At 37.1% G+C, this 24,797-nt stretch overlaps 1 protein-coding gene across 1 annotated transcript in view; it reads right to left on the minus strand.

Moving 5' to 3' along the window:
- Positions 1-1,003: 1,003 nt before the first annotated feature.
- Positions 1,004-24,797, minus strand: part of ADAD1 (adenosine deaminase domain containing 1) — a 35,294-nt gene continuing 11,500 nt past the window's right edge. Inside the window, exons 7-12 of the mRNA XM_008143262.3 lie at positions 21,435-21,558; positions 19,276-19,446; positions 18,122-18,351; positions 12,339-12,576; positions 10,256-10,388; positions 1,004-1,157 (exon numbers count right to left, since the gene is read on the minus strand). Coding sequence (XP_008141484.2) covers positions 1,044-1,157; positions 10,256-10,388; positions 12,339-12,576; positions 18,122-18,351; positions 19,276-19,446; positions 21,435-21,558 — 1,010 coding nt within the window. The 3' untranslated portion in view covers positions 1,004-1,043. The remainder of the gene's footprint in view (positions 1,158-10,255; positions 10,389-12,338; positions 12,577-18,121; positions 18,352-19,275; positions 19,447-21,434; positions 21,559-24,797) is intronic.

The raw sequence follows: 24,797 nt of genomic DNA on the forward strand, positions 1-24,797 counted from the left end.
AATGCATAGCTTTACTAAAGATACATATTCTAACTCAAGAGTAACTAAACTTTCCCTTCTCATCTAAGCATTATAATTGTATAAACAAATATAAAGCTAAACAATCTTTTAGTGATCTTATTATAAAGAATTCACATTTGGATGGATCTTATAGGACACTTGAAATTGAGCAATCTTAAAAGCATTCATGATAATCTTCTATTAATCAGAATAACTCATTTATCAAATTATTCCCTAACATGTTTAACATTTTTCTGCATTTACATGTGCAGTTTGGCACAAGAAATGGGTGTTTTAGTTACTGGTTTTTACTATCACGTAGTATGGTGATTGCAAATACTATGCACTCAAATGTCTGTTGAATTAACCAACAAATGAGTAAAAATTATTATTTGTATTCTTGGATTCTAATTTTTAATTTAAAAAAATTAAGTGAGCCTGGCTGGTGTGGCTTGGTGGTTGAGCATCAACTTATAAACCAGGAGGTCATGGTTCAATTCCAGGTCAAGGCACATGCCCGGGTTATAGGCTTGATCCCCAGCGTGGGAAGTGCAGGAGGCAGCAATCAATGATACTCTCTTCATCATTTATGTTTCTATCTCTCTCTCCCCCCTTCCTTCCTCTCTCTGAAATCAATCATAAAAAATATATTTTTAAAAAATTAAGTGAGATGCCAGGACACAATGTTGAATATCTTTTGCTATATGAATAGCTTTAAAACAAAAACTTAAAAGAAAGAATTTTCTCTTGAACTGCAAAAAGGGTAATGGCTTTATTTATTTTTATGTTTGTAAAAATAAATACAAAATGGCTACAATAATGAATAAGGTAATTATTTTTCTAAAAAGTAAAACTTCAAAACCCTAATGCTTCAATGTACTTTGACATGAATATTTACAAATTTTCAGCTATCTCTAGGCACTGCTATTGTAAGATTCTGATTTTGAAAGCTGAAAATCACCAATATAACATATTTTTAATTTACTAGTCAATACACAACAAAAAAAAGAAAAGATTTTTAATGTGACAATGGATTGCCTAATTCACATACTAAATTGCTCTATACAGGGAGATTTCACAATCCAGGCGCCATAGCCATGCTGCTGTAAGTAGGATTTCAACAAAGTTTTAGCTTCTTGATAGGATCCAGACAAACACTATAGAAAGAAAAAAAATTTCAATTATAGAACATAGGCAGAATTTGATTTATGAAAAATAAGTATCTCTAATTTTGTCTCTTCAGTTTGACATTTTAAAAATTAAAATATTTAATTACTGCTCAGTGTGGCTCAGTGGTTGAACATCGACCCAAATGACTTTTAAAGCCAAGTTTTAAATTTTGAAATCTAAATAATAATTTTTTTTATTTGTGGATTGTGCTTTTGGTTGTCATATCTAAGAAAATTTTCCCTAATTTAAGAATATAAGTATTTTCTCATGTTTTCCTTGGAAGTTTCATAATTTTAGCTTCATCTATCTGTCTCTATCATTATATCAATACATTCTTTTTTTAAACTTTTTAAATTTCTTTATTGATTAAGGTGTTACATATGTGTCCTTATTCCGGCATTACCCCCCCCCCCCAACCTCCGACTCATGTCCTCACCCCCTGTTGTCTGTGTCCATTGGTTAGGCTTATATGCATGCATACAAGTCCTTTGGTTGATCTCTCCCCCTTACCCCCACCCTCCCCTACCTTCCCTCTGAGGTTTGATGGTCTGACCAATGTTTCTCTTGTCTCTGGATCTATTTTTGTTCATCAGTTTATGTTGTTCATTATATCCCATAATGAGTGAGATCATGTGATATTTATCTTTCTCTGACTGGCTTATTTCACTTAGCATAATGCTCTCCAGTTCCATCCATGCTGTTGCAAATGGTAAGAACTCCTTTTTTACCACAGCGTAGTATTCCATTGTGTAGATGTACCACAGTTTTTTAATCCACTCATCTGCTGATGGGCACTTAGGCTGTTTCCAAATCTTAGCTATTGTAAATTGTGCTGCTATGAACATAGGGGTGCATATATCCTTTCTAATTGGTGTTTCTAGTTTCTTGGGATATATTCCTAGAAGTGGGATCACTGGGTCAAAGGGGAGTTCCATTTTTAGGTTTTTGAGGAAACTCCATACTGTTCTCCACAGTGGCTGCACTAGTCTGCATTCCCACCAGCAGTGCACGAGGGTTCCTTTTTCTCCGCATCCTCCCTAGCACTTGTTGTCAATTTGTTGATGATAGCCATTCTGACAGATGTGAGATGGTACCTCATTGTCATTTTGATTTGCATCTCTCGGATGATTAGTGACTTGGAGCATGTTTTCATATGTCTCTTGGCCTTCCTTCTGTCTTCTTTCAAAAAGTATCTATTTAGGTATGTTGCCCATTTTTTTATTGGGTTATCTTCCTTTTGTTAAGTGTATGAGTTCCCTGTTAATGTTGGCTTGATTACTGTGCCTTTATGATAGATTTTGAAATGAGGTAGGATAAGTCTACCAATTTTATTCTTTTCAAAAATTGTTTTAGTTCTTCTATATCCTTTGGATTTACACATCAATTTAAGAATCAGCTTGCCAATTTCCACACAAAAGCCTGCTGCATTTTTTAAGGAGTTTGCATTGAATGCATAGATTAATATGGACAGAACTGACATCCTAACAATAATGAGTTTTCCAATCCATGAAATGGTATATCTCTCCATTTACTTAGGTCTTTAATTTCTCTCAGAAATGTTTCATCATTTTCAGTGCACAGGTCTTATACTTCTATTGTTTAATTTATTACTAAATATTTTACATGCTACTGTGAATGAAATTGTTTTCCCAATTTTAATTTTGGAGTATTCATTCCATATATATTTATTTTTGGAATTTATTTTTCTATATTGTTCTTGTATGCTAAATTCACACATGTAGATATTTGTTTTTGACACATTTCATAAGATAATTTACATATAAGATTACATCATTTAGAATGTTTTTCTTCTTCCTTTCCAGTCTTTTTCTTGCAAGAATAATGTTGAATAGACATAGTAAGATCTGACATTCTTGCCTTCTTCTCCAATCTTGGGGGGAGAAGAGAGGAAGAGTAGTCAGTCTTTCACCATTAAGTGTGAATGTCAATGGTAGATTTATAGTTCATGCTGTTTATCAAGATGAGGAAGTTCCCTAGCTGGTTTGGCTCAGTGGATAGAGGGTCAGCCTCTGTGTACTGAAGGGTCCCAGGTTCAATTCCAGGCAAGGGCACCTAGGTTGCAGGCTCCTCCCTGGTCAAGGCACATGCAGGAGGCAACCAATCGATGTGTTTCTCTCACATTGATATTTCTCACTCTCTTTCCCGTCTCTTCTACTCTCTCTAAAAATCAATGGGAAAATATCCTCAGGTGAGGTTTTTTTTTTAAAAAAAAAAAGATGAGGAAGTTTACGTCTACTTTTTATTTATTCAGTGTTTTTATTGTGATTAGGTGTTGGGTTTCGTCAAGTATATTTCATCCATCTTTTGAGATAATTGTGTAGGTTTTGAACTTCAATTTATTCATATAATGTATAACAAATGATTTTCTGGCGTTAAATCAACCTTGCATTCCTGGAATAATTTTCTTGATCAAGGTGTACTAGCATAATCCCTTTTATATGTTGTTGGATTTGGTCTGTCAATATCTTATTCAGAATTTCTGCATTCATGTTCCTGAGACTCTGACCGTCTAAAATGAGCTGAGAAGTGTTCTTCCTTTATTGTACGAAAGAATTTTCCTATTATTTCTTCTGACTTATGGGTTATCCAGAGGTTAATTTCCAAATATATAATGATTTCTGTTGTTACACCTATACACAGTTGTTATATGTTCCTTATGTATTAACCTTTCACCATGTTGTTCTTTGTCTCTAGTAATATTTCTCATCTTAATATACATTTGTTTGACATCAATTATAAACACTCCAGCTCTCTTATTGCTACTATTTGCATGGTATGTCATTTTGTCATCCTTTAATTTCCATCTATTATTTGTGTCTTTGAATTTAATGTGTCTCTTGCAGACAGCATATAGTTGGGATTTTGTTTTAGCCTGGCTTCCTAATGATTACCCTGTATCTGCATAGCTCAGTGATAAGCCTATGATTTCAGCAGACCTTGTGCTCAAACACCTCAAAAACCTGCAAGGCTTCCACCGTCTTCTGATCCATGTGTGTTTGGGGTGGTGGTGGTGGGTTACATTTACTATAGTAGCTAGTTTTCCCTCACAGTTTTACTCTTCACCAGCTCCTACTGGGCCTTCCTGCCTCTCCTTACGCATGGTATAGTTTCTCAATCAGCCAGGGATAGAGGGAGAGTTTATCTCAGTCCTTCCATGGCTCCTTCAATTCCAAAATCTACCCACGTCACTAAGTTGGTCCGCCACTCGCCCCAACCAGAACTGTACCCCTAGGCCAGTAAAGTTACTGACTCCCCTATTTGTTTCCTATCAGTCTGGACACATTTAGCTGACAAAGCCCCAAATCAAGACTACCCTCTCTAGTAGCAAGTCTACTACTGTTATGGCATCCTCCCTCTGTCTGATAAAACTACAGTTCCTGCCATTCAAACTAGCAGATAGGAAGAAGAGGGACCGGAAAACTACCTTGGGCAAAAGCACACAAACTCCTGTTCTGATTCAGAGTTCTAGTGGTTTTTCAAGAACATACACTTTTCAGTTTATTTTCTGCCTTTAGTCAACTTCCAAAGCTGTGAAAAGATTGTTTTTCACTATTTTGTCTGGTTTTATACTTGTTTGTACAGAGATGATTTGCAACCTTTTTATGCCACAAAAAACCAGAAAATATCCAGATAAGCTTTTGTACTTAAAAATATGTGTACATACAGATAAGCCTGTAGTTAATATAATTGCTTTACAGATAGGGATTATACAGTTTGAGCATTAAGATATTGGTGAAATTAGAGACACTCACACAATACTATATCATGAAACTGAAATTAGATTATCAGAAACAATTTATATATTTAATAACTTAATCACATGGATATGTCATATTATGAGAACATGGTTCATATATTATGTTGAATGAAAAAAGATTTAAAAAGATAATTATCCAGCCCTAACTGGTTTGGCTCAGTGGATAGAGCGTTGGCCTGCGGACTCAAGGGTCCCAGGTTCAATTCCAGTCAATGGCATGTACCTTGCTTGTGGGCACATACCCAGTGGGGAGTGTGCAGGAGGCAGCTGATGATGTTTCTCTCTCTCACCGATGTTTCTAGCTTTCTATCCCTCTCCCTTCCTCTCTGTAAAAAATCAATAAAATGTATTTTTTTAAAAAGATAATTATCCAGGATAGTCTTAATATTTTTAAATTATGCATACCCCCCTATACAATACAAGAAACTAAAATACGATGCTTACATTTCAAGATCAAGAGTATTATATTTGATTAGTAGGTGGGATTACAAATTATATTTTTCCTCTGTGCTTTAAAAAAATTACCAAATTCTTTACTTAAACATGCATTATGTAATACTAAAAAAAGAATAATTTTTTTTAATCCTCATCCGAGGACATGCTTATTGATTTTAGACAGGAGAAGAGAGAGAGAAACACTGATCAATTGCCTCCCATATGCACCCTCATTGGGGATTGAACCCACAACCCAGATATGTGCCTTGACTGGGAATCAAACCCACAACCTTTCCGTATAGGGGATGACGCTCCAACCAATGGAACCACACTGGTGGGGCAAAAGAATAAATATTTTTCAAGAAAGAAAAAGGTTACATAGAGACTAAAAAATAATAATACAAAAGAGCTGGTTCTTTGAAAGGATAAACAAGATTGATGAACCTCTACCAAGCTCACCAAGAAGCAAAGAGAGAGGACCCAAATAAAAAAAAATCAGAAATGAAAGAGGTGAAATAACAACTGACCCCACAGAAATACAAAAGATTGTAAAAAAAAAAAAAAATACTATGAACAATTCCATTCCAACTAAATGGACAACCCAGAAGAAATGAATATATTCCTAGAAAAAATACAATTTTCCAAAACTCAATCAGGAAGAATAAAAAAACTTGAATAGGCTGATAACTACGGAGGAAATTAAAGCAGTAATCAAAAAACTTTCAATAAACAAAAGCACTGGGCCAGACAGCTTTACAGGGGAGTTTTACCAAACATTAAAATAAATAAATAAATAAATAAATAAATAAATAAATAAATAAAACCTACCCTCCTCAGACTATTCCAAAAAATTCAAGAGGAAGGAACACTTTCAAGCTCTTTCTATGAAGCCAGCATTACCCTAATCCCCAAACCAGATAAAGACACTACAAAGAAAGAGAATTACAGGCCAACATCCCTGATGAACACATATGCTAAAATCCTCAACAAAAATCTAGCAAATCAGATCCAGCATTACATTAGAACGATAATACACCATTATTAAGTGGGATTTATTCTGGGGATGCAAGGCTGGTAAAATATCTGCAAATCAATAAATGTGATACATCACATAAACAAATTGAGAGACAAAAATCACATAATCATATCAATCGATGCAGAAAAAGCATTTGACAAAATCCAACACCCTTTCTTGATAAAAACTCTCAGCAAAGTGGGAATAGAGGGATCATACCTCAACATAATAAAAGCTTTGTATGACAAACCTACAGCCAACATCATACTCAATGGGCAAAAACTAAACCCATTTCCCCTAAGACAGTGGTCAGCAAACTCATTAGTCAACAGAGCCAAATATCAACAGTACAATGATTAAAATTTCTTTTGAGAGCCAAATTTTTTAAACAACCTTGTGCACTCGGATGTCGAGTGTGACTCAACACGGTTAGCATTAGAATAAAGGAATCAAGAAAAAAGCAAGCAAGTGCAAAGGGTTAAACTTCTTCTAACGCCACTTCTTCAAAATAGACTCGCCCAGGCTATGGTATTTTGTGGAAGAGCCACACTCAAGGGGCCAAAGAGCCACATATGGCTCGCGAGCCACAGTTTGCCGACCACGGCCCTAAGAAAAGGAACAAGATAGGGATGCCTACTTTCACCACTCTTATTCAACACTATAGGCCAGATGCATAGATTTGTGCACTGGTGGGGTCCCTCGGCCTTGCCTGTACTCTCACAATCCGAGACCCCTAGGGGGATGTCAGACTGCTGGTTTCAGCCTGATCCCTGCAGGCCAGGCCAAGGGACCCCATCTGTGCAGAAACCCATGCACGGGGCCAGTTTCGGCCTGATCCCTGCAGGCCAGGTCGAGGGACCCCATCAGTACACGAATCCGTGCACCATCCTCTAGTCTATGATAATAAAAGTGTAATATCCTAATTAGACTGGACAGCCGAGCAACCTTCTGGACATCATTCTGGATGTCCTTCTGGATGAAGCAGCGGTGGCAGGGGCCAAGGCAGAGGCGGTTAGGGGCAATCAGGCACGCAGGCAAGCCAGCGGTTAGGAGCCAGGGGTCCCAGATTGCAAGAGGGTGCAGGCCGGACTGAGGGGAACACCCCCCCCATGCACCTATTTTGTGCACCGGGCCTCTAGTATGCATATACGATCTTTAGTTAATCTCTTCCTGCTCTCCCTGCTCCCCCTTCCCTCTGAGATTCATCTGTTTGTTCCATGTTTCCATGCCTGTGCATTGAGCGTCTGCCCCCTGGTGGTCAGTGCACATCATAGCTACCGGTCGAAAGGCCGAATGGTCAAATGGTCATTTAGGCTTTTATATATATAGATAGTACTGGAAGTGTTAGTCATAGCGATCAGACAAGAAGAAGAAATAAAAGGCATCCAATTTGGAAAATAAGTAAAATTGTCATTATTTGCAGATGACATGATATTGTACATAGAAAACCCTAATGACTCCATCAACTAACTACTACATTAAATATATGAATTTGGCAATGTAGTAGGATACAAAATTAACACCCAGAAATCTATGGCTTTTTTATATACCAATAATGAACTCACAGAAACTAAAAAAAAAAAAAAAAAATCCCATTTACCATTGCAACAAAAAAATTGAGATACCTGGGAATAAACTTAACTAAGGAGTTAAAAGATCTATACTTGGTAAACTATAGGATGTTGGAAAAAGAGATAGAGGAAGACATAAACAGATGGAAGAACATACCATGTTCACGGATTGGTAGAATCAACATCATTAAAATTCTACCCAAAGCAATCTATAGATTCAAAGGAATCCCCATTAAAATACCAATGGCTTATTTCACAGATCTAGAACTAACTCTCCAAAAATTCATATGGGATAAAAAGACCCTGAATAGCTGCAGCAATCCTGAGAAAGAACAAAGTTGGAGAGATCACAATACCAGATATCAAGCTATATTGCAAAGCTACTGTTCTCAAAACGGCCTGGGACGGGCACAAGAACAGACATATAGACCAATGGAACAGAAAAGAGAATCCAGAAATCGACCCAAGCCATTATACTCAATTAATATTTGACAAAGGCGGCAATAGCATAAAATGGAATCAAGACAGTCTCTTCAATAAATGGTGTTGGGAAAATTGGACAGATACATGCTAAAAAATGAAACTATACCACCAACTTACACCATACACAAAAATAAATTCGAAATGGATAAAGGACTTAAACATAAGACAGGAAACCATAAAAATCTAAGAAGAATCCATAGGCAGCAAAACAGCAGATATATGTCGGAGCAATATGTTTACCGATACAGCTCCTAGGACAATGGAAACTAAGGAGAAAATAAACAAATGGGACTACATCAAAATAAAAAGCTTCTGCACAGCAAAAGAAACCATCAACAAAACAACAAGAATGCCCACTGCATGGGAGAACATATTTGCCAATGTTATAAGGGTTTAATCTCCAAAATTTATAGGGAACACATACAACTTAACAAAAGGAAGATTAAAAAGCCAATCAAAAAATGGGCTAAGGACCTAAATAGACACTTTTTGAAAGTGGACATACGGAAGGCCAAGAGACATATGAAAACATGCTCAAAGTCACTAATCATCTGAGAGATGCAAATCAAAATGACAATGATGATAGCCATTCTCTCACCTGTCAGAATGGCTATCATCAACAAATCAACAAACGACAAATGCTGGCGAGGATGCGGAGAAAAAGGAACCCTCGTACACTGCTAGTGGGAATGCAGACAGGTGCAACCACTGTGGAAAACAGTATGGAGTTTCCTCAAAAAATTAAAAATGAACTCCCATTTGACTCAGTAATCCCACTTCTAGGAATATATCCTAAGAAACCAGAAACATCAATCAGAAAGGATATATGCACCCCTATGTTCATAGCAGCACAATTTACAATAGCTAAGATTTGGAAACAGCCTAAGTGCTCATCGCAGATGAGCGGATTATAAAACTGTGGTACATTTACACAATGGAATACTATGCTGCTGTAAAAAAGAAAGAACTCTTACTATTTGCAACAGCATGAATGGACCCGGAGAATATTATGCTAAGTGAAATAAGCCAGTAGGAGAAAGATAAATATCACATGATCTCACTCATTTGTGGAATATAATGAACAACATAAACTGATTAATAAAAATAGATCCTGAGACATAGAAGCATCGAACAGACAGTCAAACCTAAGAGGGTAGATAGAGGAGGGGGGTGGTAAGAGATCAACCAAAGGACCTGTATGCATGCATATAAACATAACCAATGGACACAGACAGTAGGGGTGTGAGTGCATGTGCTGGGGAGTGGGAGTGGCCAGGGAGAAGTCAATGGGGGAAAAAGGGGACATAGTAATACTTGAAACAATATAGAATTTAAAAAAAAAAGAAAGGAAGAAAAAGGTTATCTACATCACCTACTTACTCAGGCCTAAATCACCTGCTGAAATTAAAGCTATTTCACAAAATTAAGACAGAAAAATTCATTTGTTTTTTATCATAATGTGTTAATTTAGAATAATTAACTTCTCTAGTTAGCACAGTTAATATCATGTACAGAAGAAGCTTTGTTCTCATTTTGTTTTTCTGGGCATGACAGCAGGTTTGAGCAATGTCAAAGTACACATCATATGAAGCACAAACCCCCTGGCTACTTTAAGTGACAACACTTATTTACATTTCCAGTTTCTGGCATGTTTATTTAAAAATTAAGTTTACCACTACATGGCAATATCCTATATTCAGGAACTATTCAACCAATTTTTGCTACATATCATCGTAAAATTACTACCTTATTTTTTTCTTAAATTATATTCCTATGATCAACTACATTCCTTTAAGGACTTACCTTAGCTGCATGATATGTACTAGCTTCAAGTACATCCTCTTTCTTAGCTTCACCAGCAAGCAGGTTAAATCGACTTAGCATTGCAGCCTTACACAGCCGACTTGCCATCGACACACCACTTTTAAATGGAGAACTGTGAAAGAAATGAAGCAGTCACTCATTATTATTCAACAATTTACTTTGGCAACTGTAGGGATTAACATCAACATAGAATAGACAGGTATTTGCCTCAATTTATGTGCAATACATATAGTGAAATTTTTTACATAAAAATATTTTTAATATAATTACTTTCTGAAGTTAATTTCTTTAATGTAATTACATTTTAAGTTATTATAGTATCAAATTAAAATTAAAGTAGAAGATAGATACTTGGTAAATTTTTATTGCTTAAAGCAAAATTAACCTATGGTGATCCAAATTAAAATAGTGGTTCTACTAAGAACTGTCCAGAAGGGGGAACAGAAATATTTTCTGAGATAAAAATATCCTGCATTTTGACTAGGGTGATGGTTACACAAGTATGTATATATGTCAAAATTCATGAAACTGTCAGTGCATTTCACTGTATGTAAACTTTGACTCACTAAAAAAGTAAAATATACACAACAACCTCCTGATCCTCCATGTATATGGGCATGTATGCACATATATATTTTTTCTATGTTTTTAATAAAAACACATCATGAACGTTTTTGCTATTGAAACTCCTTCCCTTCATTTTATCTTCTCATTACTTGGCTCTTGCGACAGATTATAAAAACTGCCCAAATCCTTCATTTCTCCGTCTCCATGCTTTTAACAATATCATTTTTCAAACTGACCCTTCAAGAAGTGGTGTTTGATTTCTCCTACCCTTGAATCTGGGCTAGCTTTGTGACTTGTTTTGGCGAACAGAATAGATCATGTGTCAGTTCTGTGCTGGTGCCTCAGGAGGCTTTGAGTTCTCATTCTCTTGGGACTCTTTCCTCTGCCATGTGAGCCAGCTGGGACTCGTCTACTAGAGGCTGAGAGAACACAAGGACTAAGTGGACCTTCAAGCCCAACCAAATCAACTCAGTTGACGTAAGGACTTGTGAGCAGTAGTAAGTGGTTGTTTTTAAGCCATAAGTGTTGAGGTAGTTTAAATGCAACAACAGTTAACATACACTCATGTGTTTGAAAACTACAGACCTTTCTATATGAATTTTCCACCATGGTTTTTGTTCTGGTAGTTTTCAGGTGATTCTCTTGGGCTTTTCAGGTATAAAATGATACCATATGTAAAGATAGTAATTTTACCTCCTCCTTTCAAGTATTTTAGATCTCATTTCTTTCTCTTATCCAAATGCATTAAGTTTTCTGTTAAGTAACAGTAAACAATCATGTTTGTCTAGATGTTAGTGAAAATGCCTGTGAAATTTCAATTATGATGATACTTTTGGATTAATAAAGATACATTTGATCCTTAACAAAAATATCTATTCCTGCTTTATTGTATATCATTATCTAGAACAGTTGTAGAACTTAGAATTTATAGAGATGTGATGTTTTTTCCTAGATCAATTAACCTGACAAAATACATTAATAAGAGTTTCTAACCTGGTGTTATTTTTATTATTACTACCCACACATTCCTAGAAAAAAATACCAATTGATATTGTTATATAAAATACATTATTATTTTAATGTACGGCTTGATTCTGGTTCCTAATTATTTTATTTAAGCAATTTTGCTTGGATGTAAAAGTGAAGTTGGTCTGTAACTTTTGGAAGGAGGAGCAGAAATATTCTATCATATTTAAGTATCAATGATACATTTGACTAATAAAAGCATTATGTTTTCCATCTTTTTAGATAATATTGGAAATTTCTGATTTTTAAAGGTTTATAAAATTCCTCTGAACCACCTCAGAATGGTGCTTACTTTGAGGAAGAGTTAGGGCATCTTCTTGATAACTTTCTCATAAAAATAATCTATTTAGGTTTTTCCCTCTTTTGTACCAGTTTTAAAAATATTTTTTCTAGAAATGTATTTATTTCAAACTTGTATTAATTCTTTTGCAAAAGTAATGTGGTTTTTGAATAAATTAATTATGCTAACCTTTCAGTGATCTTCCCACTTTGGCCATCCACAATCTCCAGTGAAATGTCCCCTTGTGCCCAGTTCAGACTCAAGGACCTATAGTCCACGTCCGTTTGAAGCAGAAATGCAGAGGGCACTAAGCTAATGTGAGGTCGGTTAACCAAGTAAAACATGGGAAGTTTTGAAGTGAGTGCGTCATCAACACGTTGTTTGATAGCAATTTCTAAGCCTCTAGTATCACTGCAATTCCCATCACCTAGAAGGCAAAAACAGAACAAACACTATTAACATCATAGATTACACACACCAAAGAAACTCACAGAAAAATGACTGGAAAGATTCTAATGTCCATTTCCTTATCCTTCATCCTGCAACCTTTCCTCTCTCACTTCTACTCTTTGGCTTCTACTTCTGCAGCTGGGCAAGTTAAGGACAGTAAGAATCTCCATTCAAAAAAGAACTTTCTATGGAGAGTAATAATTTCAAATTCCAGTGATTGAGAGCAGAGTTAGAGCTGACCCAGAAGGAAACTGGTACTTTTTACAGGTTTTGCCAGACAGAATTACTCCTTCAGTCTTGCTTTCTCAGACTCCAGCATGAAATCAGTACTTACTGCAGAAGGAAAACATGGCTGAGAAAAAGCTGGTGAAAGGGCAGTACTTTTCCACATCTAAAGGCCACAAATTACAAGTGCTCCAGTACTACAATGTTCTGGTTTCACAACACATTTTTTAAAGAATTACTGTTTCTGGTTAAAATTGTGGGCAATACCAAAAACTTAAGAGTTCTCAGTTAAAATAACTGAAGAGAACTAAAAAAGATACAATGTTTTTAATATAAGGGCTGCATCAAACTTAATATAGAAGTTAGAGAACAGTCATTCATATTTAAAAATTAGTAATTCTACAGCAGATCTCTTTTGTCTTAGAGCGTTAGAGGTTGTTACAAGATAATCTTTATATAATACCACTAGATATATTTCACAAATAAAGTTTTTGTGTCCACATCATTCAACATGTTGTTAGCCCCTGTACTCACACTCATTATGACTATTTGAAAAATATAAATGATGTAAAAAGAACACGAGTTGTTTCTGACACCTTTTTTCTAAGCACTCCTTTGAATGTTCCAAATCAAGAGATACTAATGACCTGGCTGGTTTGGCTCAGTGGATAGAGTATCAGCCTGTGGACTGAAGGGTCCTGGGTTTGATTCTGGTCAAGGACACATGCCTAGGTTGCGGGCTTGATCCCCAATAGGGGGCATGCAGGAGGTAGCCAATCAATGATTCTCTCTTGTCATTGATGTTTCTATCTTTCTCTCCCTCTCCCTTTCTCTCTGAAATCAATAAAAATATTTTTTTTAAATTACTTAAAAAATTAAAATAAATAAAAGAGATACTGACAAATGAAGGCTAGTTAAAAATATACTTGGGCACAGAAAAAAGCTGGAAAGACATAAGGTCTGTGGAATAGTCATTGTATCCATAGTGAATAGAAAACATGAATTCAAAAGAAAATGTTACATATTATTACATACTGTCCTGCAGACTAAATGTGTCACCACAAAATTCATAGGCTGAAACCTAAGTCCCATTATGATAGTATTTGGAGATAGGACCTTAGCAAGGTGATGAGATCATAAGGACTCCGATAATCAAATCAATAGTTTTGGAATATGAGAAAGCAAAAAACAATCAGAAGGGAAAAAACCAAGATGGCAGCATAAGGTATACACCTATACGTGCTGCCTCTTACAACCACACCAAACTACAACCAAAAAACAAAACGGCTATCATCCAGAACCACGGGAAAGCTGGATGAGAAGTTCAACTAGAAGTAAAAAGAAAAAGCGCATTGAGACTGGGTAGGAGGTGCAGAGGCACGAAAGAGCAGAGGTACGGAGGCGCACGAAATGGGCTGGCAACTGGGTGCCCTGTTTTTTTTCAATTGGAAGGGAGATACCAGCTCCCAACTGTTCTGAATTCCAGTTTCCAGAGAGACTCTGGGGACCCAGACTCCTACAGGGAGAAACTGGACTGTCTGGCATCGGGTCGAAAAGCAAGGGTGGCTATCTCGCAGGGATCATTGTTACTGCGTGGGGACGCGAGACGTGGAGACGCAGAGACGGCTTACTGGCAGCCATCACTGTTAGCTTCACCCTGGTGATTCCCTGAGACCCTGCCCCACCCAATTTACAACCCCACCCAAGCTATGCGCAGTGGCTTTTGCATATGAATGGCCTGTCTTTTCGCAGTCTAACCTAGCAAACTGCAGCTGGGTCAGAAAGCTCCAAAACTTACAAACCCCAAGCAAAGAGGAGAATTCTGCAGATCTCGCTGTAGCTCCTGCTGGGTGGCCTCATGCACTGGCTGACTTTGCACCTCCTTGGAGATCCAGAAGCCAGTATACCTAGTGGTCAGTGTGAGATGAAACCAGATTTCAACTCCTCACATCCATAAGTGACACACTCAAGAGGCAGATTCAGTGAGTACCAAAGCCCCACTGAAGCAAGACCTGTCCCATAAGGGTGTCTCCAGCACAGCAGTTCTTCCATTATAGACACGGTGGGTCCTCACAGCCAATTGGCCTGGAGTGACCTCCCAGTCAATTCCTCCCAGTGATACCAACAGCAATCAAGACTTAACTACAACAAGACTGTGCACACAGCCAACAAAGGAGTGCTCCAAGACTGTCCACCTCAGGTGATTGGGGAGGCTGAGCCACTGGGCCCTATAGGACACCTAGCACACAAAGCCACTCTACCAACTCAGGGAAGCAGCTAAAATGCGGAGACAAAGAAACATGTCACGAATGAAAGAAATGGAGGAAAGCAAACTACTGGATATCAAGTTCAAAACCACAGTTATAAGGTTACTCAAGAATCTTCTAGAAACCTCTGAGGAACTTAGTGAGATCTTCAAGGATCTTAATGAGAATGGCAAAAAAATGGAAAAGGACCACCCAGAAATTAAGCATACACTGTCTGAAATAAAGAATAATATATAGAAATTTAACAGTAGACTAGAGGATCCCAAGAATCAAAGATTTGAAATACGAGGAAGCAAAAAATACCCAACCGGAAAAGCAAAAAGAAAAAAGAATCCAAAATTATGAAGATAGTGTAAGGAGCCTCTGGGACAACTTCAAATATACCAACATCCAAATTATGGGGGTGCCAGAAGAAGAGAGAGAGCAAGATATTGAAAACCTATTTGAAGAAATAATGACAGAAAACTTCCCCCACCTGGTGAAAGAAATAGACTTACAAGTCCAGGAAGCGCACAGAATCCCTAACAAGAGGAATCCAAAGAGGACCACACCAAGACACATCATAATTAAAATGCCAAGAGCAAAAGACAAAGAGAGAATATTAAAAGTAGCAAGAGAAAAACAGTTAATTACCTACAAGGGAGCACCCACATGATTGTCAGCTGATTTCTCAACAGAAACTATGCAGGCCAGAAGGGGGTGGCAAGAAATATTCAAAGTGATGAATAGCAAGAACCTGAACCAAGATTACTCTACCAAGCAAAGCTATCATTTAGAACTGAAGGTCAGATAGAGCTTCACAGACAAGAAAAAGCTAAAGGAGTTCATCACCACCAAATCAGGATTACATGAAATGCTGAAGGGTATTCTTTAAGAAGAGGAAGAAGAAGAAAATGGTAAAGATAAAAATTATGAACAAATTGACAACAAATACATATCTATCAACAAGTGAACCTAAAAATCAAGTCAATAAAAAATCTGATGAACAGAATTAATTGGTGAAAATAATAGAATCAGGAGCACAGAAGGGAGTGGACCGACAATTCTCAGGGGGAAGGGGGTGTGAGGGGTGCGGGAAGAGATTGGACAAAAATCTTATACTTATGGATGAGGACAGTGGTGGGGGTTAAGGGCATGGGGTGGGAGTGGGGGACCGGGTTGAGGGGAGCTATGAGGGGAAAAAAGAGGAACGTCTGTAATAATCTGAACAATAAAGATTTATTTTTAAATATTTTTAAAAATTCACTTTCTCTTCAATAAAACAATCAGAAGGACAAAAGGAAAAAAAATCCAAAAATATAAAGATTTGAATAAGGAGCCTCTGGGATAACTTCAAGCATACTAACATTTGCATCATAGGGGTGCCAGAAGGAGAATAGAGACAGCAAGATATTGAAAACCTATTTGAAGGAATAATGGTAGAAAACTTCCCCTACCTGGCAGAAAAAATTGACTTATAAGTCCAGGAAGCACAGAGAATCCCAAAAAAAGAGGAACCCAAAGAAGCCCACACCAAGACACATCATAATGAAAATGCCAAGGGTTAAAGACAAAGAGAGAATCTTAAAAGCAGCAAGAAAAGCATTTAGTAAACTACAAGGGAGTACCCATACAACTGTAAGCTGATATCTCAACAGAAACTTTGCAGACCAGAAGAGAGTGGCAAGAAACAGTCCAAGTTATGAATAGGAAGGATCTACAACCAAGACTACTCTACCCACCAAAGCTATCATTTAGAATTGAAGGTCAGATGAAGAGCTTCTTAGAAAAGAAAAAGTTAGAGTTCATCATCACCAAATCAGTATTACATGAAATGTTGAATGGCAAGAATATCCTACATATATATTCAACTAAAGAAACATTCCCTACAAGAGAAGTTCCTAAAGAAAATGGTACAAAATATGCAGAACTACAAAAAAATTTAACAGAAATAGCACCACCTAAAAACAAAGATATTATCAAAGTGGGTATCTAAAGCTTGCACATCTAATTGTTACCAAAATTTAACAGTAAGCAAAAAATAGCCAAATAATGACAGTATTTAACTTGATTCGCAAGATTACCTAAATCTTGGAAACAAATAGGACTCCATGAAAACTATAGAAATGAGCCCCAAAATTGTTTGTCACTGAAATAATGTCTGGTGGAAAACCATTCAAATATAAATACAGCATTCTGCAATATCCCCCACCAAAGAAAAATTGTGTTCTACTTACTTCCTATGCAGAGGATCAAGATCATAACTAAATATATGAAAAAAGCAAAAGGGTAGGAAAGAACTTAAATGGGCATCTAATGTCTTTATTTCAGGGATAGCTAAATGTAAGCTATTAGCTTTGAGAAATTCAAGGAAACATCTTCCAAAAGAAAGGGAAAAAATGAATATTGTGCAAACTAAAGTAAAAGTTCAAGACAGAATACATCTGTCTAACTTAAAGTATTAAATACTAGAGGCCCAGCGCGCAATTAAAATCGCACGAGGAGGCACCCCGCAGGGGGCCAGGACCCGCGCCTCACCCGCATAGAGCCAGCAGCTGTGTGGGAGCCACTCAGAGCCCACCCAGGGCCACAGGGTTGTGTCCGCTGGGGTGGTCCTGTCTGTTGTGTCTCTGCTCCAGTCCGCCCCCAGCCCCAGCCTCTCTGTATGTTGTATCTCCACTCTGGCCCGCTCCCAGCCCCAGCTTTCCCGCAGTCCCTGGGGCTGGGGGCAGCACGCAGTCCCCTCCTGCCCATCTGCATGCGCAGCTCCTCCTCAGCGGTCGTGCCACCCAGCTAGTTAGCATATTCCCTGTTTAGACAGACAGACAGACAGACAGACAGATAGATAGATAGATAAGCCTCTGATAAGGTAACAAAAGTCACTTAAGTGTCATTCCCAGTTACCATGAAATGAAAAGCTCAACAAAACAGTGGATCTGTGTTGTTGTTTTTCCCCTTAAATAAAACATCACATATGGACAACCTGAGTTTATACTGATAAATACAGTGTATTTCCTTGTAAAAGCAACAGGAGGTACTGAGTACACTCACCGACAACTATGCCACTGATATAAACTGGCTGTATGAAGTGACTCAGCAGTGCCCCCTGTACACCAAGCACTTCCCATTTCATCAGTTTGTCACTTGAGGACATACTGCTTACTCTATTGGCAACATCTGCAGGACAGTAGACAGTCAGATAAATTTTGCCTTCAACAGCAACATGGAGACTCAGTTCTTCATTGGCTTCAAATGCAGATATTGAATGTGGATTAAGACGCCTGAAGAAAGAAAATTTCTTCCTTTAAAAAACAAAGCTAACAAAATAAAAGTTACATGTACCTAAGAATTGTTCTTGAACATGTTTAACTGGCCAGTGTACATTTAATTCCAATAACAGATGCAAACCCAAAGCAAGGTTGGAATGGAGTGACCTGGTTCCAAACAGAAAATAGCCACATTTAGATATTCTGACAAAGATAAATTTCATATTATTGCCATTCTTTGTGTGTCTTAAAATCAAAGAAAAACCTAATATTTTTGTCCTTACCAGTTTGAGTTATATTTTTCTGTATGAAATTTTTCTAAAACTACAAAATAAAGGAATTTAAAAAAAGAAAACTATTTTTATCCAATCTCCAATACAATGTTAAAACAATAAAATCTAAAATTATTTTTCTTTAAGTTTCTCTCCAGGAAAACTCATTGTCCTTCTTTTCAAAGGTGTTAGTAAAAGTATTTTTAAGATGGTCGACTTCAAGAGAATTTTACTTTCTTTGTGCTTCTCTGTATTGTTTAATTTTCATGCTAAGGCTACCCATTCATCAAGATAATGAAGTTTTGGCCATAAACTCACCAGAAAAACAAAATGCATTCCTTAACTTCTGTATTAGTATGTGAAGAGTGCATAAATCCATACTTTTCTAAAGTTTACGAATTCTTCCAACTAGAAAGGAGAAGATTCCAATAGCACAGAAAAGCAGGTGCTGAAGTACATCTGTATTTAATTACTAGTAACAGATCAGATTGAGTGGAGGGGAGGGAGACAGAATTTGTGGCCTCTTGTAGTCTACAAATAACACATCAAGGCTGGAGGGAAATATGTAAGATATTATTTTATTTTACTTGTGCTACTGCTGAAGGGATTCAGAATAACTGATGTGGCCATCCCAATTGCTTTTAAAAACAACTTCTGTAATACTTACAACTGTGACTTAATCTGGGCTGACCCTTTAGGCAATTGGTTCATATAGAGGTAAACATTGATATTCTGTTTGACAGTGAGTAAATTCGAAGCTGGTTCTGTACAAAAAATTGATTTTTCCATCATAGCAGGATTTTTGCTGTAGAAGAGTAAAAGTTGTCTATAAAAGTACCTAAAAAAAAATGAGTAATAACTTTATCAAGTTATACAATTTAAAAGAAATTATCTTAATGAGCATCATATTCCTATGTGTCATAAGCACTGCACATGTAAATTGATAAGAACTCCTAAAATAATCTTAGCCTTATTTAATGAAGAATCAGTCCCTTGAGAAGTCCTCAACTGGAGCCAAGTTTGCCCCATGACCTGCCTTAAAGTACAATTCTTCCTTGACTACCATTCTACTCTCACATTTGAGTCCTCAGCTATCATATCCTGCAAAAGACTCATTTTCCTATCAATTCCTCCTTCCTTTCTCAGATTTTGAAGATAAAAACACAAAAACATAGTGGTGTTTTTACAACTAATTAATACAATGAAGACCATAGTTGTATTAAGAAGTGAAGCAAATCTTCTAAAAGATACTACTAATCAAATCAGGGGCAAACATTATTCTGCTTATTAAAATGATTTTAATCCTATTATCAAGAATATGTAAATGATAGAAAAACTAAGCATCAGTACATAACAATGCCAACCATGGAAAGAAATGAATCCAGAAGAGGCATCTTTAAAGAGGTCAAATAATACAAATAGCACTAAGGGGATGGGAGGACAATGAGTTGCATTGCTTTAATGGAGTCCCCCCAAACTTTCTTTTTAAGATTACTAGAAGCCCGATGCACGAAATTCGTGCATGGGTAGGGTCCCAAGGCCTGTCCAGGGCCAATCTGTGGGGCAACTGGTGGGGCGATCTGGGGGCCCCTGCTGGCACCTGCCCTGGCTGGCCTGGGGCCTGTGGGCTAGGGGCAGTTCCTGCATTGAGCATTTGCCCCCTGGTGTTCAGTGCACGTCATAGTGACCGGTCATTCTACCAATCGTTCTGCCGTTTGGTCAATTTGCATATTAGGATTTTATTATATAGGACAGATTCCTTCTTTATAATCAGAGATACATACGTGTTTCAGATAAAGTCATATAGTTAAATTTGTTTAAAAAAAAAAAAAAGAAAACACTCCACTCCTAGCTGGTCTTGCTCAGTGGATAGAATGTCAGCCCTTGGACTGAAGGGTCCTGAGTTCAATTCTGATCAAGGGCAGGTACCTCGATTGTAGGCTCAATCCCTGTCCCTGGTTGGGGTTCTTTCAGGAGGCAACCAATCCATGTGACTCTCTCACATTGATGTTTCTCTCTCTCTCTATCTCCCCTTCCCTTCCATTCTCTCTAAAAATCAATGGAAAAATATTCTCCAGTGAGGATTAACAACAAAAACACTCTAGCAATTCATTATCCTATCTCACTTATGAGTATGTGAAAATTTCCATTAAAATGTTTTATGTAAAATAAGTTTAATGGGATAAGAGAACCAAAAGTTGGTGGATACTGCGGGAGTAACACTTACTTTCCACTTCTTCTGTTTCATAAGAGATTTCCAATTAGTAACATACCTGGCTTCTCCCTCCTGCCTCTCTTGTAAGGAATGGAGTGACTGATGAGTTTGGAGAAAGAAACTAGGCATGCTCCTCTCATCCCCTTTCTCTCTTTCTCTTCGAGATCTGCCCGTCTAAAGATGCCCTTATGTACACTCTGTTACATGGTAAATTTGCACAGCCCCCATGAATGGAAACCTATCCATTTCTGGTGCTACTTTGGATAAGTATGGCTAATTCAGGGGTGAAATACTGCCAACCCTACTTGGTCTAGATCTAAAGCTATATTCTCCAATTACTTTCATTGCTAATAAAGATGATATTTTTATCCTTAAAAAGGTTGTAGGACTCTTAGTACTGGAATCACACAAGTTCTTGATAATAAAGCTACATCACAGTTTCTATTACAAGATTTCCAAAAGTGACATGGAAATAATCAGATCATTGGATAAATAAGAGACTGTCACATCCTTGGCTCAGATACCAGTCAAATTCCATTTGTAAATAAAGACATATTTACATGGATTGAAAGCATTAATATTTTACGTCATTTACCGTGTCTGTTACCTACCTAAGGAGAGACCTTCTTGCCGTAACAACAGCATGCGTGTCATGCAACACTCTTCCATCTGGCTTAATGCACTGGCTGTAGTTATACTCGCCTGTGCCGAGAGCCACAACTTCGTACCGTCCAGCTAGAGGGGAGCAGGTACATTAGCAGGTTATTCTGACCTTCCTCTTCCTAGGTTCAAAATTTAGCCTACCATTTTAAAGTTAGTAAAATATACTGACTGAAAAAATGGAAAAATAATTCTACAATTTCAAATACAAGTTTGAGAGTCTTCTAATAAGCAAAAATTTAACAATACTTCAATAGCTTAATTAAAACAGCATATTTTATATTATGATTTTTCATCTCAATTTTTACCAAGAGCACCAGAATCACCAGATATCCTTGGTTTTCCAATATGCACCTATTCTTCTTCATCTAGATTTATTGGGCTTGCTAAGAGACTTCATTTGCCCTTCTATTACTGTATTAAGCAAATTATAGATAGTGCCTCTAACATTTTTTTTTAAATCTACTCAAACTCTTTACAAACCAATTTCTAGTTTATTTCTTTGTGCTACTGAAATGTTTGTTTTTCTTTTGTGTGTGTGTTTTTTTAAGAAACAAGCACCTATGCTCAAGAAACAAGCACCTATGCTCTTTCCAGTAGTTTTGTTCCATTTACTTTTGCTGCATCCTTTTTGAGATTCTCCTGACACTATGCTCAGAAAAGACTTATTTTTTCCTTTCACACCTAACCATGGGGTCTTTCTATATAGCCTGGTCACTAGTTCATTGTTCTCTTTCTCTAAATATTCTCCTCTGAATATCCTGCTCATTCTGTCTTTCACTTCAGCATTGATACTTTCAGAAAATCTCTCCTCTTAGTCTTTCAAACAAAGTTCAGTTTCCCATTTGCAACTACCTAAAGGACTTCCATTAAATTAAAAAAATTTGTTGAGGTCCTAACCAGTACTAACAAGTACTGAAGTAGATGCTGGGAATAAAAAGCTCAGCCAGACACCCTCATGAAACTTCTAATAGGAGACAGAAAAAAGAATAAATAAAGCACAAATTGTGACAATGGCCTTGGAGGAAACAAGCATGGGACTGATGTAAAGAATAAGAGGGAAATATCATCTCTTGCAGACCAGCTGCAGAATCCCTCCCTCTGAAAAGGAAATGTAAGTTTCAGGATGAGGACTAAGCAGCATGGGGGTGTAGTAAAGAGTTATTTAGGCAAAAAGTAGCTCATGTAGACCCTGGGCTAAGAGAGACAGTATGGCTGCTTTGGTAGAGGGCAGTGAAGGTCATAGCATATGATAATGTTAGAGAAAAAGGCATCAAAAACCATGTTAAGGAGTTTGTGGGTTTCACCAAAAAGCTATGGCAAAGCTACTTAAGGCAGCAAACACCATAGTGGTTCACATCCTCTGTGTGGGGATGCCAAGAAACTAACTTAGGTTCCAAGAAACTAAATTAGGGAGGCCTGTTATAGTAATCCAGGTAAGAGGTAACAACTTGAGTCTCAAATGATGGGGGTTAAATGGGAAAGAATTATCAGATCTGAGGTATAGTTTGGGGATATAATCAAAACGACTTAGAGATCAATTCTAGGGTGTTAGGGAAGGGGATAAAGAATGGATTATTTCGATTTTTAGTCTGGCTCAGCAACTGTGTGAATGCCATTTACTGAGATGGAGAATGCTAGAGGAGGGGTAGGAGTGGATAGTGCAGCTGCTCCATCTAGTAAGGTGTGGGAAGTGGTAAAAAGGGAAGTTCTGGGATGGTTATGTAACTTCTGACTTAATAAAGGGCAATAGTGTGGCCAAGAATTCAGCTTTTTTCTCAGCTCTGTAATTTGACCTGAAATGTTTCATGCAGATACTAAAGCTTGAGGATGCAGGAAAAAGAGGGGATACCTTAAAATGGCATTCATCAAGATGGGAGGAGAATGGAAACAGAATTTAAGGGGAGGGATTAGTCTTTAGGAGAAGAGATCCCTCCTGCACTCCAACAGTAGAGAAAAGGTGGATACAAGAGCGGGAAAGTACACAGATACGGTGGCAGAGGACAGAAGAAACTCTGGATTTGATAGCTTCTTATAGACCCAATTAAAAACCATGAGGCAAGGCCATTAGGTGACAGCAAGAATGGAAGATTGTGGGATATTTGAGAACACAGGAAAAGTATGAGATTGCCATCACAGGGAATGTGTGACCAAGTCGGCTGCAGATGGGCTGGCTGGGAAGTGAGGAACACCCATTTGAGGTTTCTAAGAATATATTCAAGTATGTATTGATTGTGTGAGTTATTCTAAAACCAGATTACTCTTCTCTCCCACTCTCTTCTCCCCACAACTTCACATCAGCTTCCCTGTGTATATGAAAACACCATTCTCCCATGTAAACTTCAAATAATGTTTTTTAAATATCTTCTCTCTTCATGTTCATGTCTATCTCAACTCTAATGTAGGTACACCATTGCAATCATCTTAACTGTGATTCCCTAATTCAGATTCTATCCTTGTAATGTTTTTTAAGAACTGTGTTGACTATTATTGCTTAAATATCAATTATCTTAATCATCACAAATGTAATTTATTAGACTTTTACTAAACACTAAGTATTGGGCTAAATATTTTATTTACATTATCATATCTAACACTAACAACTCAGTGAAGTAAAAGTTATGATTTCTATTTTTAAGAAATGAGAAGAAATTGAAGCAGAGAGATGTTAAGTATGTAACTTGCCCAAAGTCACTGAAGTAGCAAAACTGAGTTTGACACTAATGTTCTCAACAACTGGGATACATTATCAATCCCTGTTCAAAAATCTTCCAGTTTACTTTCAACCTCATTAAATCCAACTTTTAGCCACTCCATAATCTGGTAACATCTTATCAACTTAACTATTTTGTAATATGCCTCATACATACTCTTCTGCACTTGCAACGAAGTTCTCTGTCACTGTCCCATGCACAGTGTTTCACTGCTGCTCTCTTCCCTCCTGTCTGTGTGTGTGTCAGTCTCTTTTTCTCTCTCTAAAAATGTCTCCCTTTCTTCTATTTATCCAAACCTTATTAACCTCTAAAGATCCAGCTTAAGTCTCCCCTGTTCTCCAAAATTTTAACCCAATCAGGTCTTTCCTATCCATGAATTCTCATGCATTTTTGGATTACAAAAAACATTTTTAATTTTTATTATCTTGGACTTAATAGAAACCAAATCTCAAATTGTTTTATATCATCTTTAATATCTTATTCAGAGATGAATATAGAATTCAAACACTTTTAATTAATGATCAATTTATAGCATTAGAGTAAATAAAATATAAAATGTAGTTGGAATCACACATAATATCCACAAGAAAAACCAGAGGG

Source organism: Eptesicus fuscus, chromosome 6, assembly GCF_027574615.1.
Source record: "Eptesicus fuscus isolate TK198812 chromosome 6, DD_ASM_mEF_20220401, whole genome shotgun sequence".
NCBI classification, from domain to species: domain Eukaryota; kingdom Metazoa; phylum Chordata; class Mammalia; order Chiroptera; family Vespertilionidae; genus Eptesicus; species Eptesicus fuscus.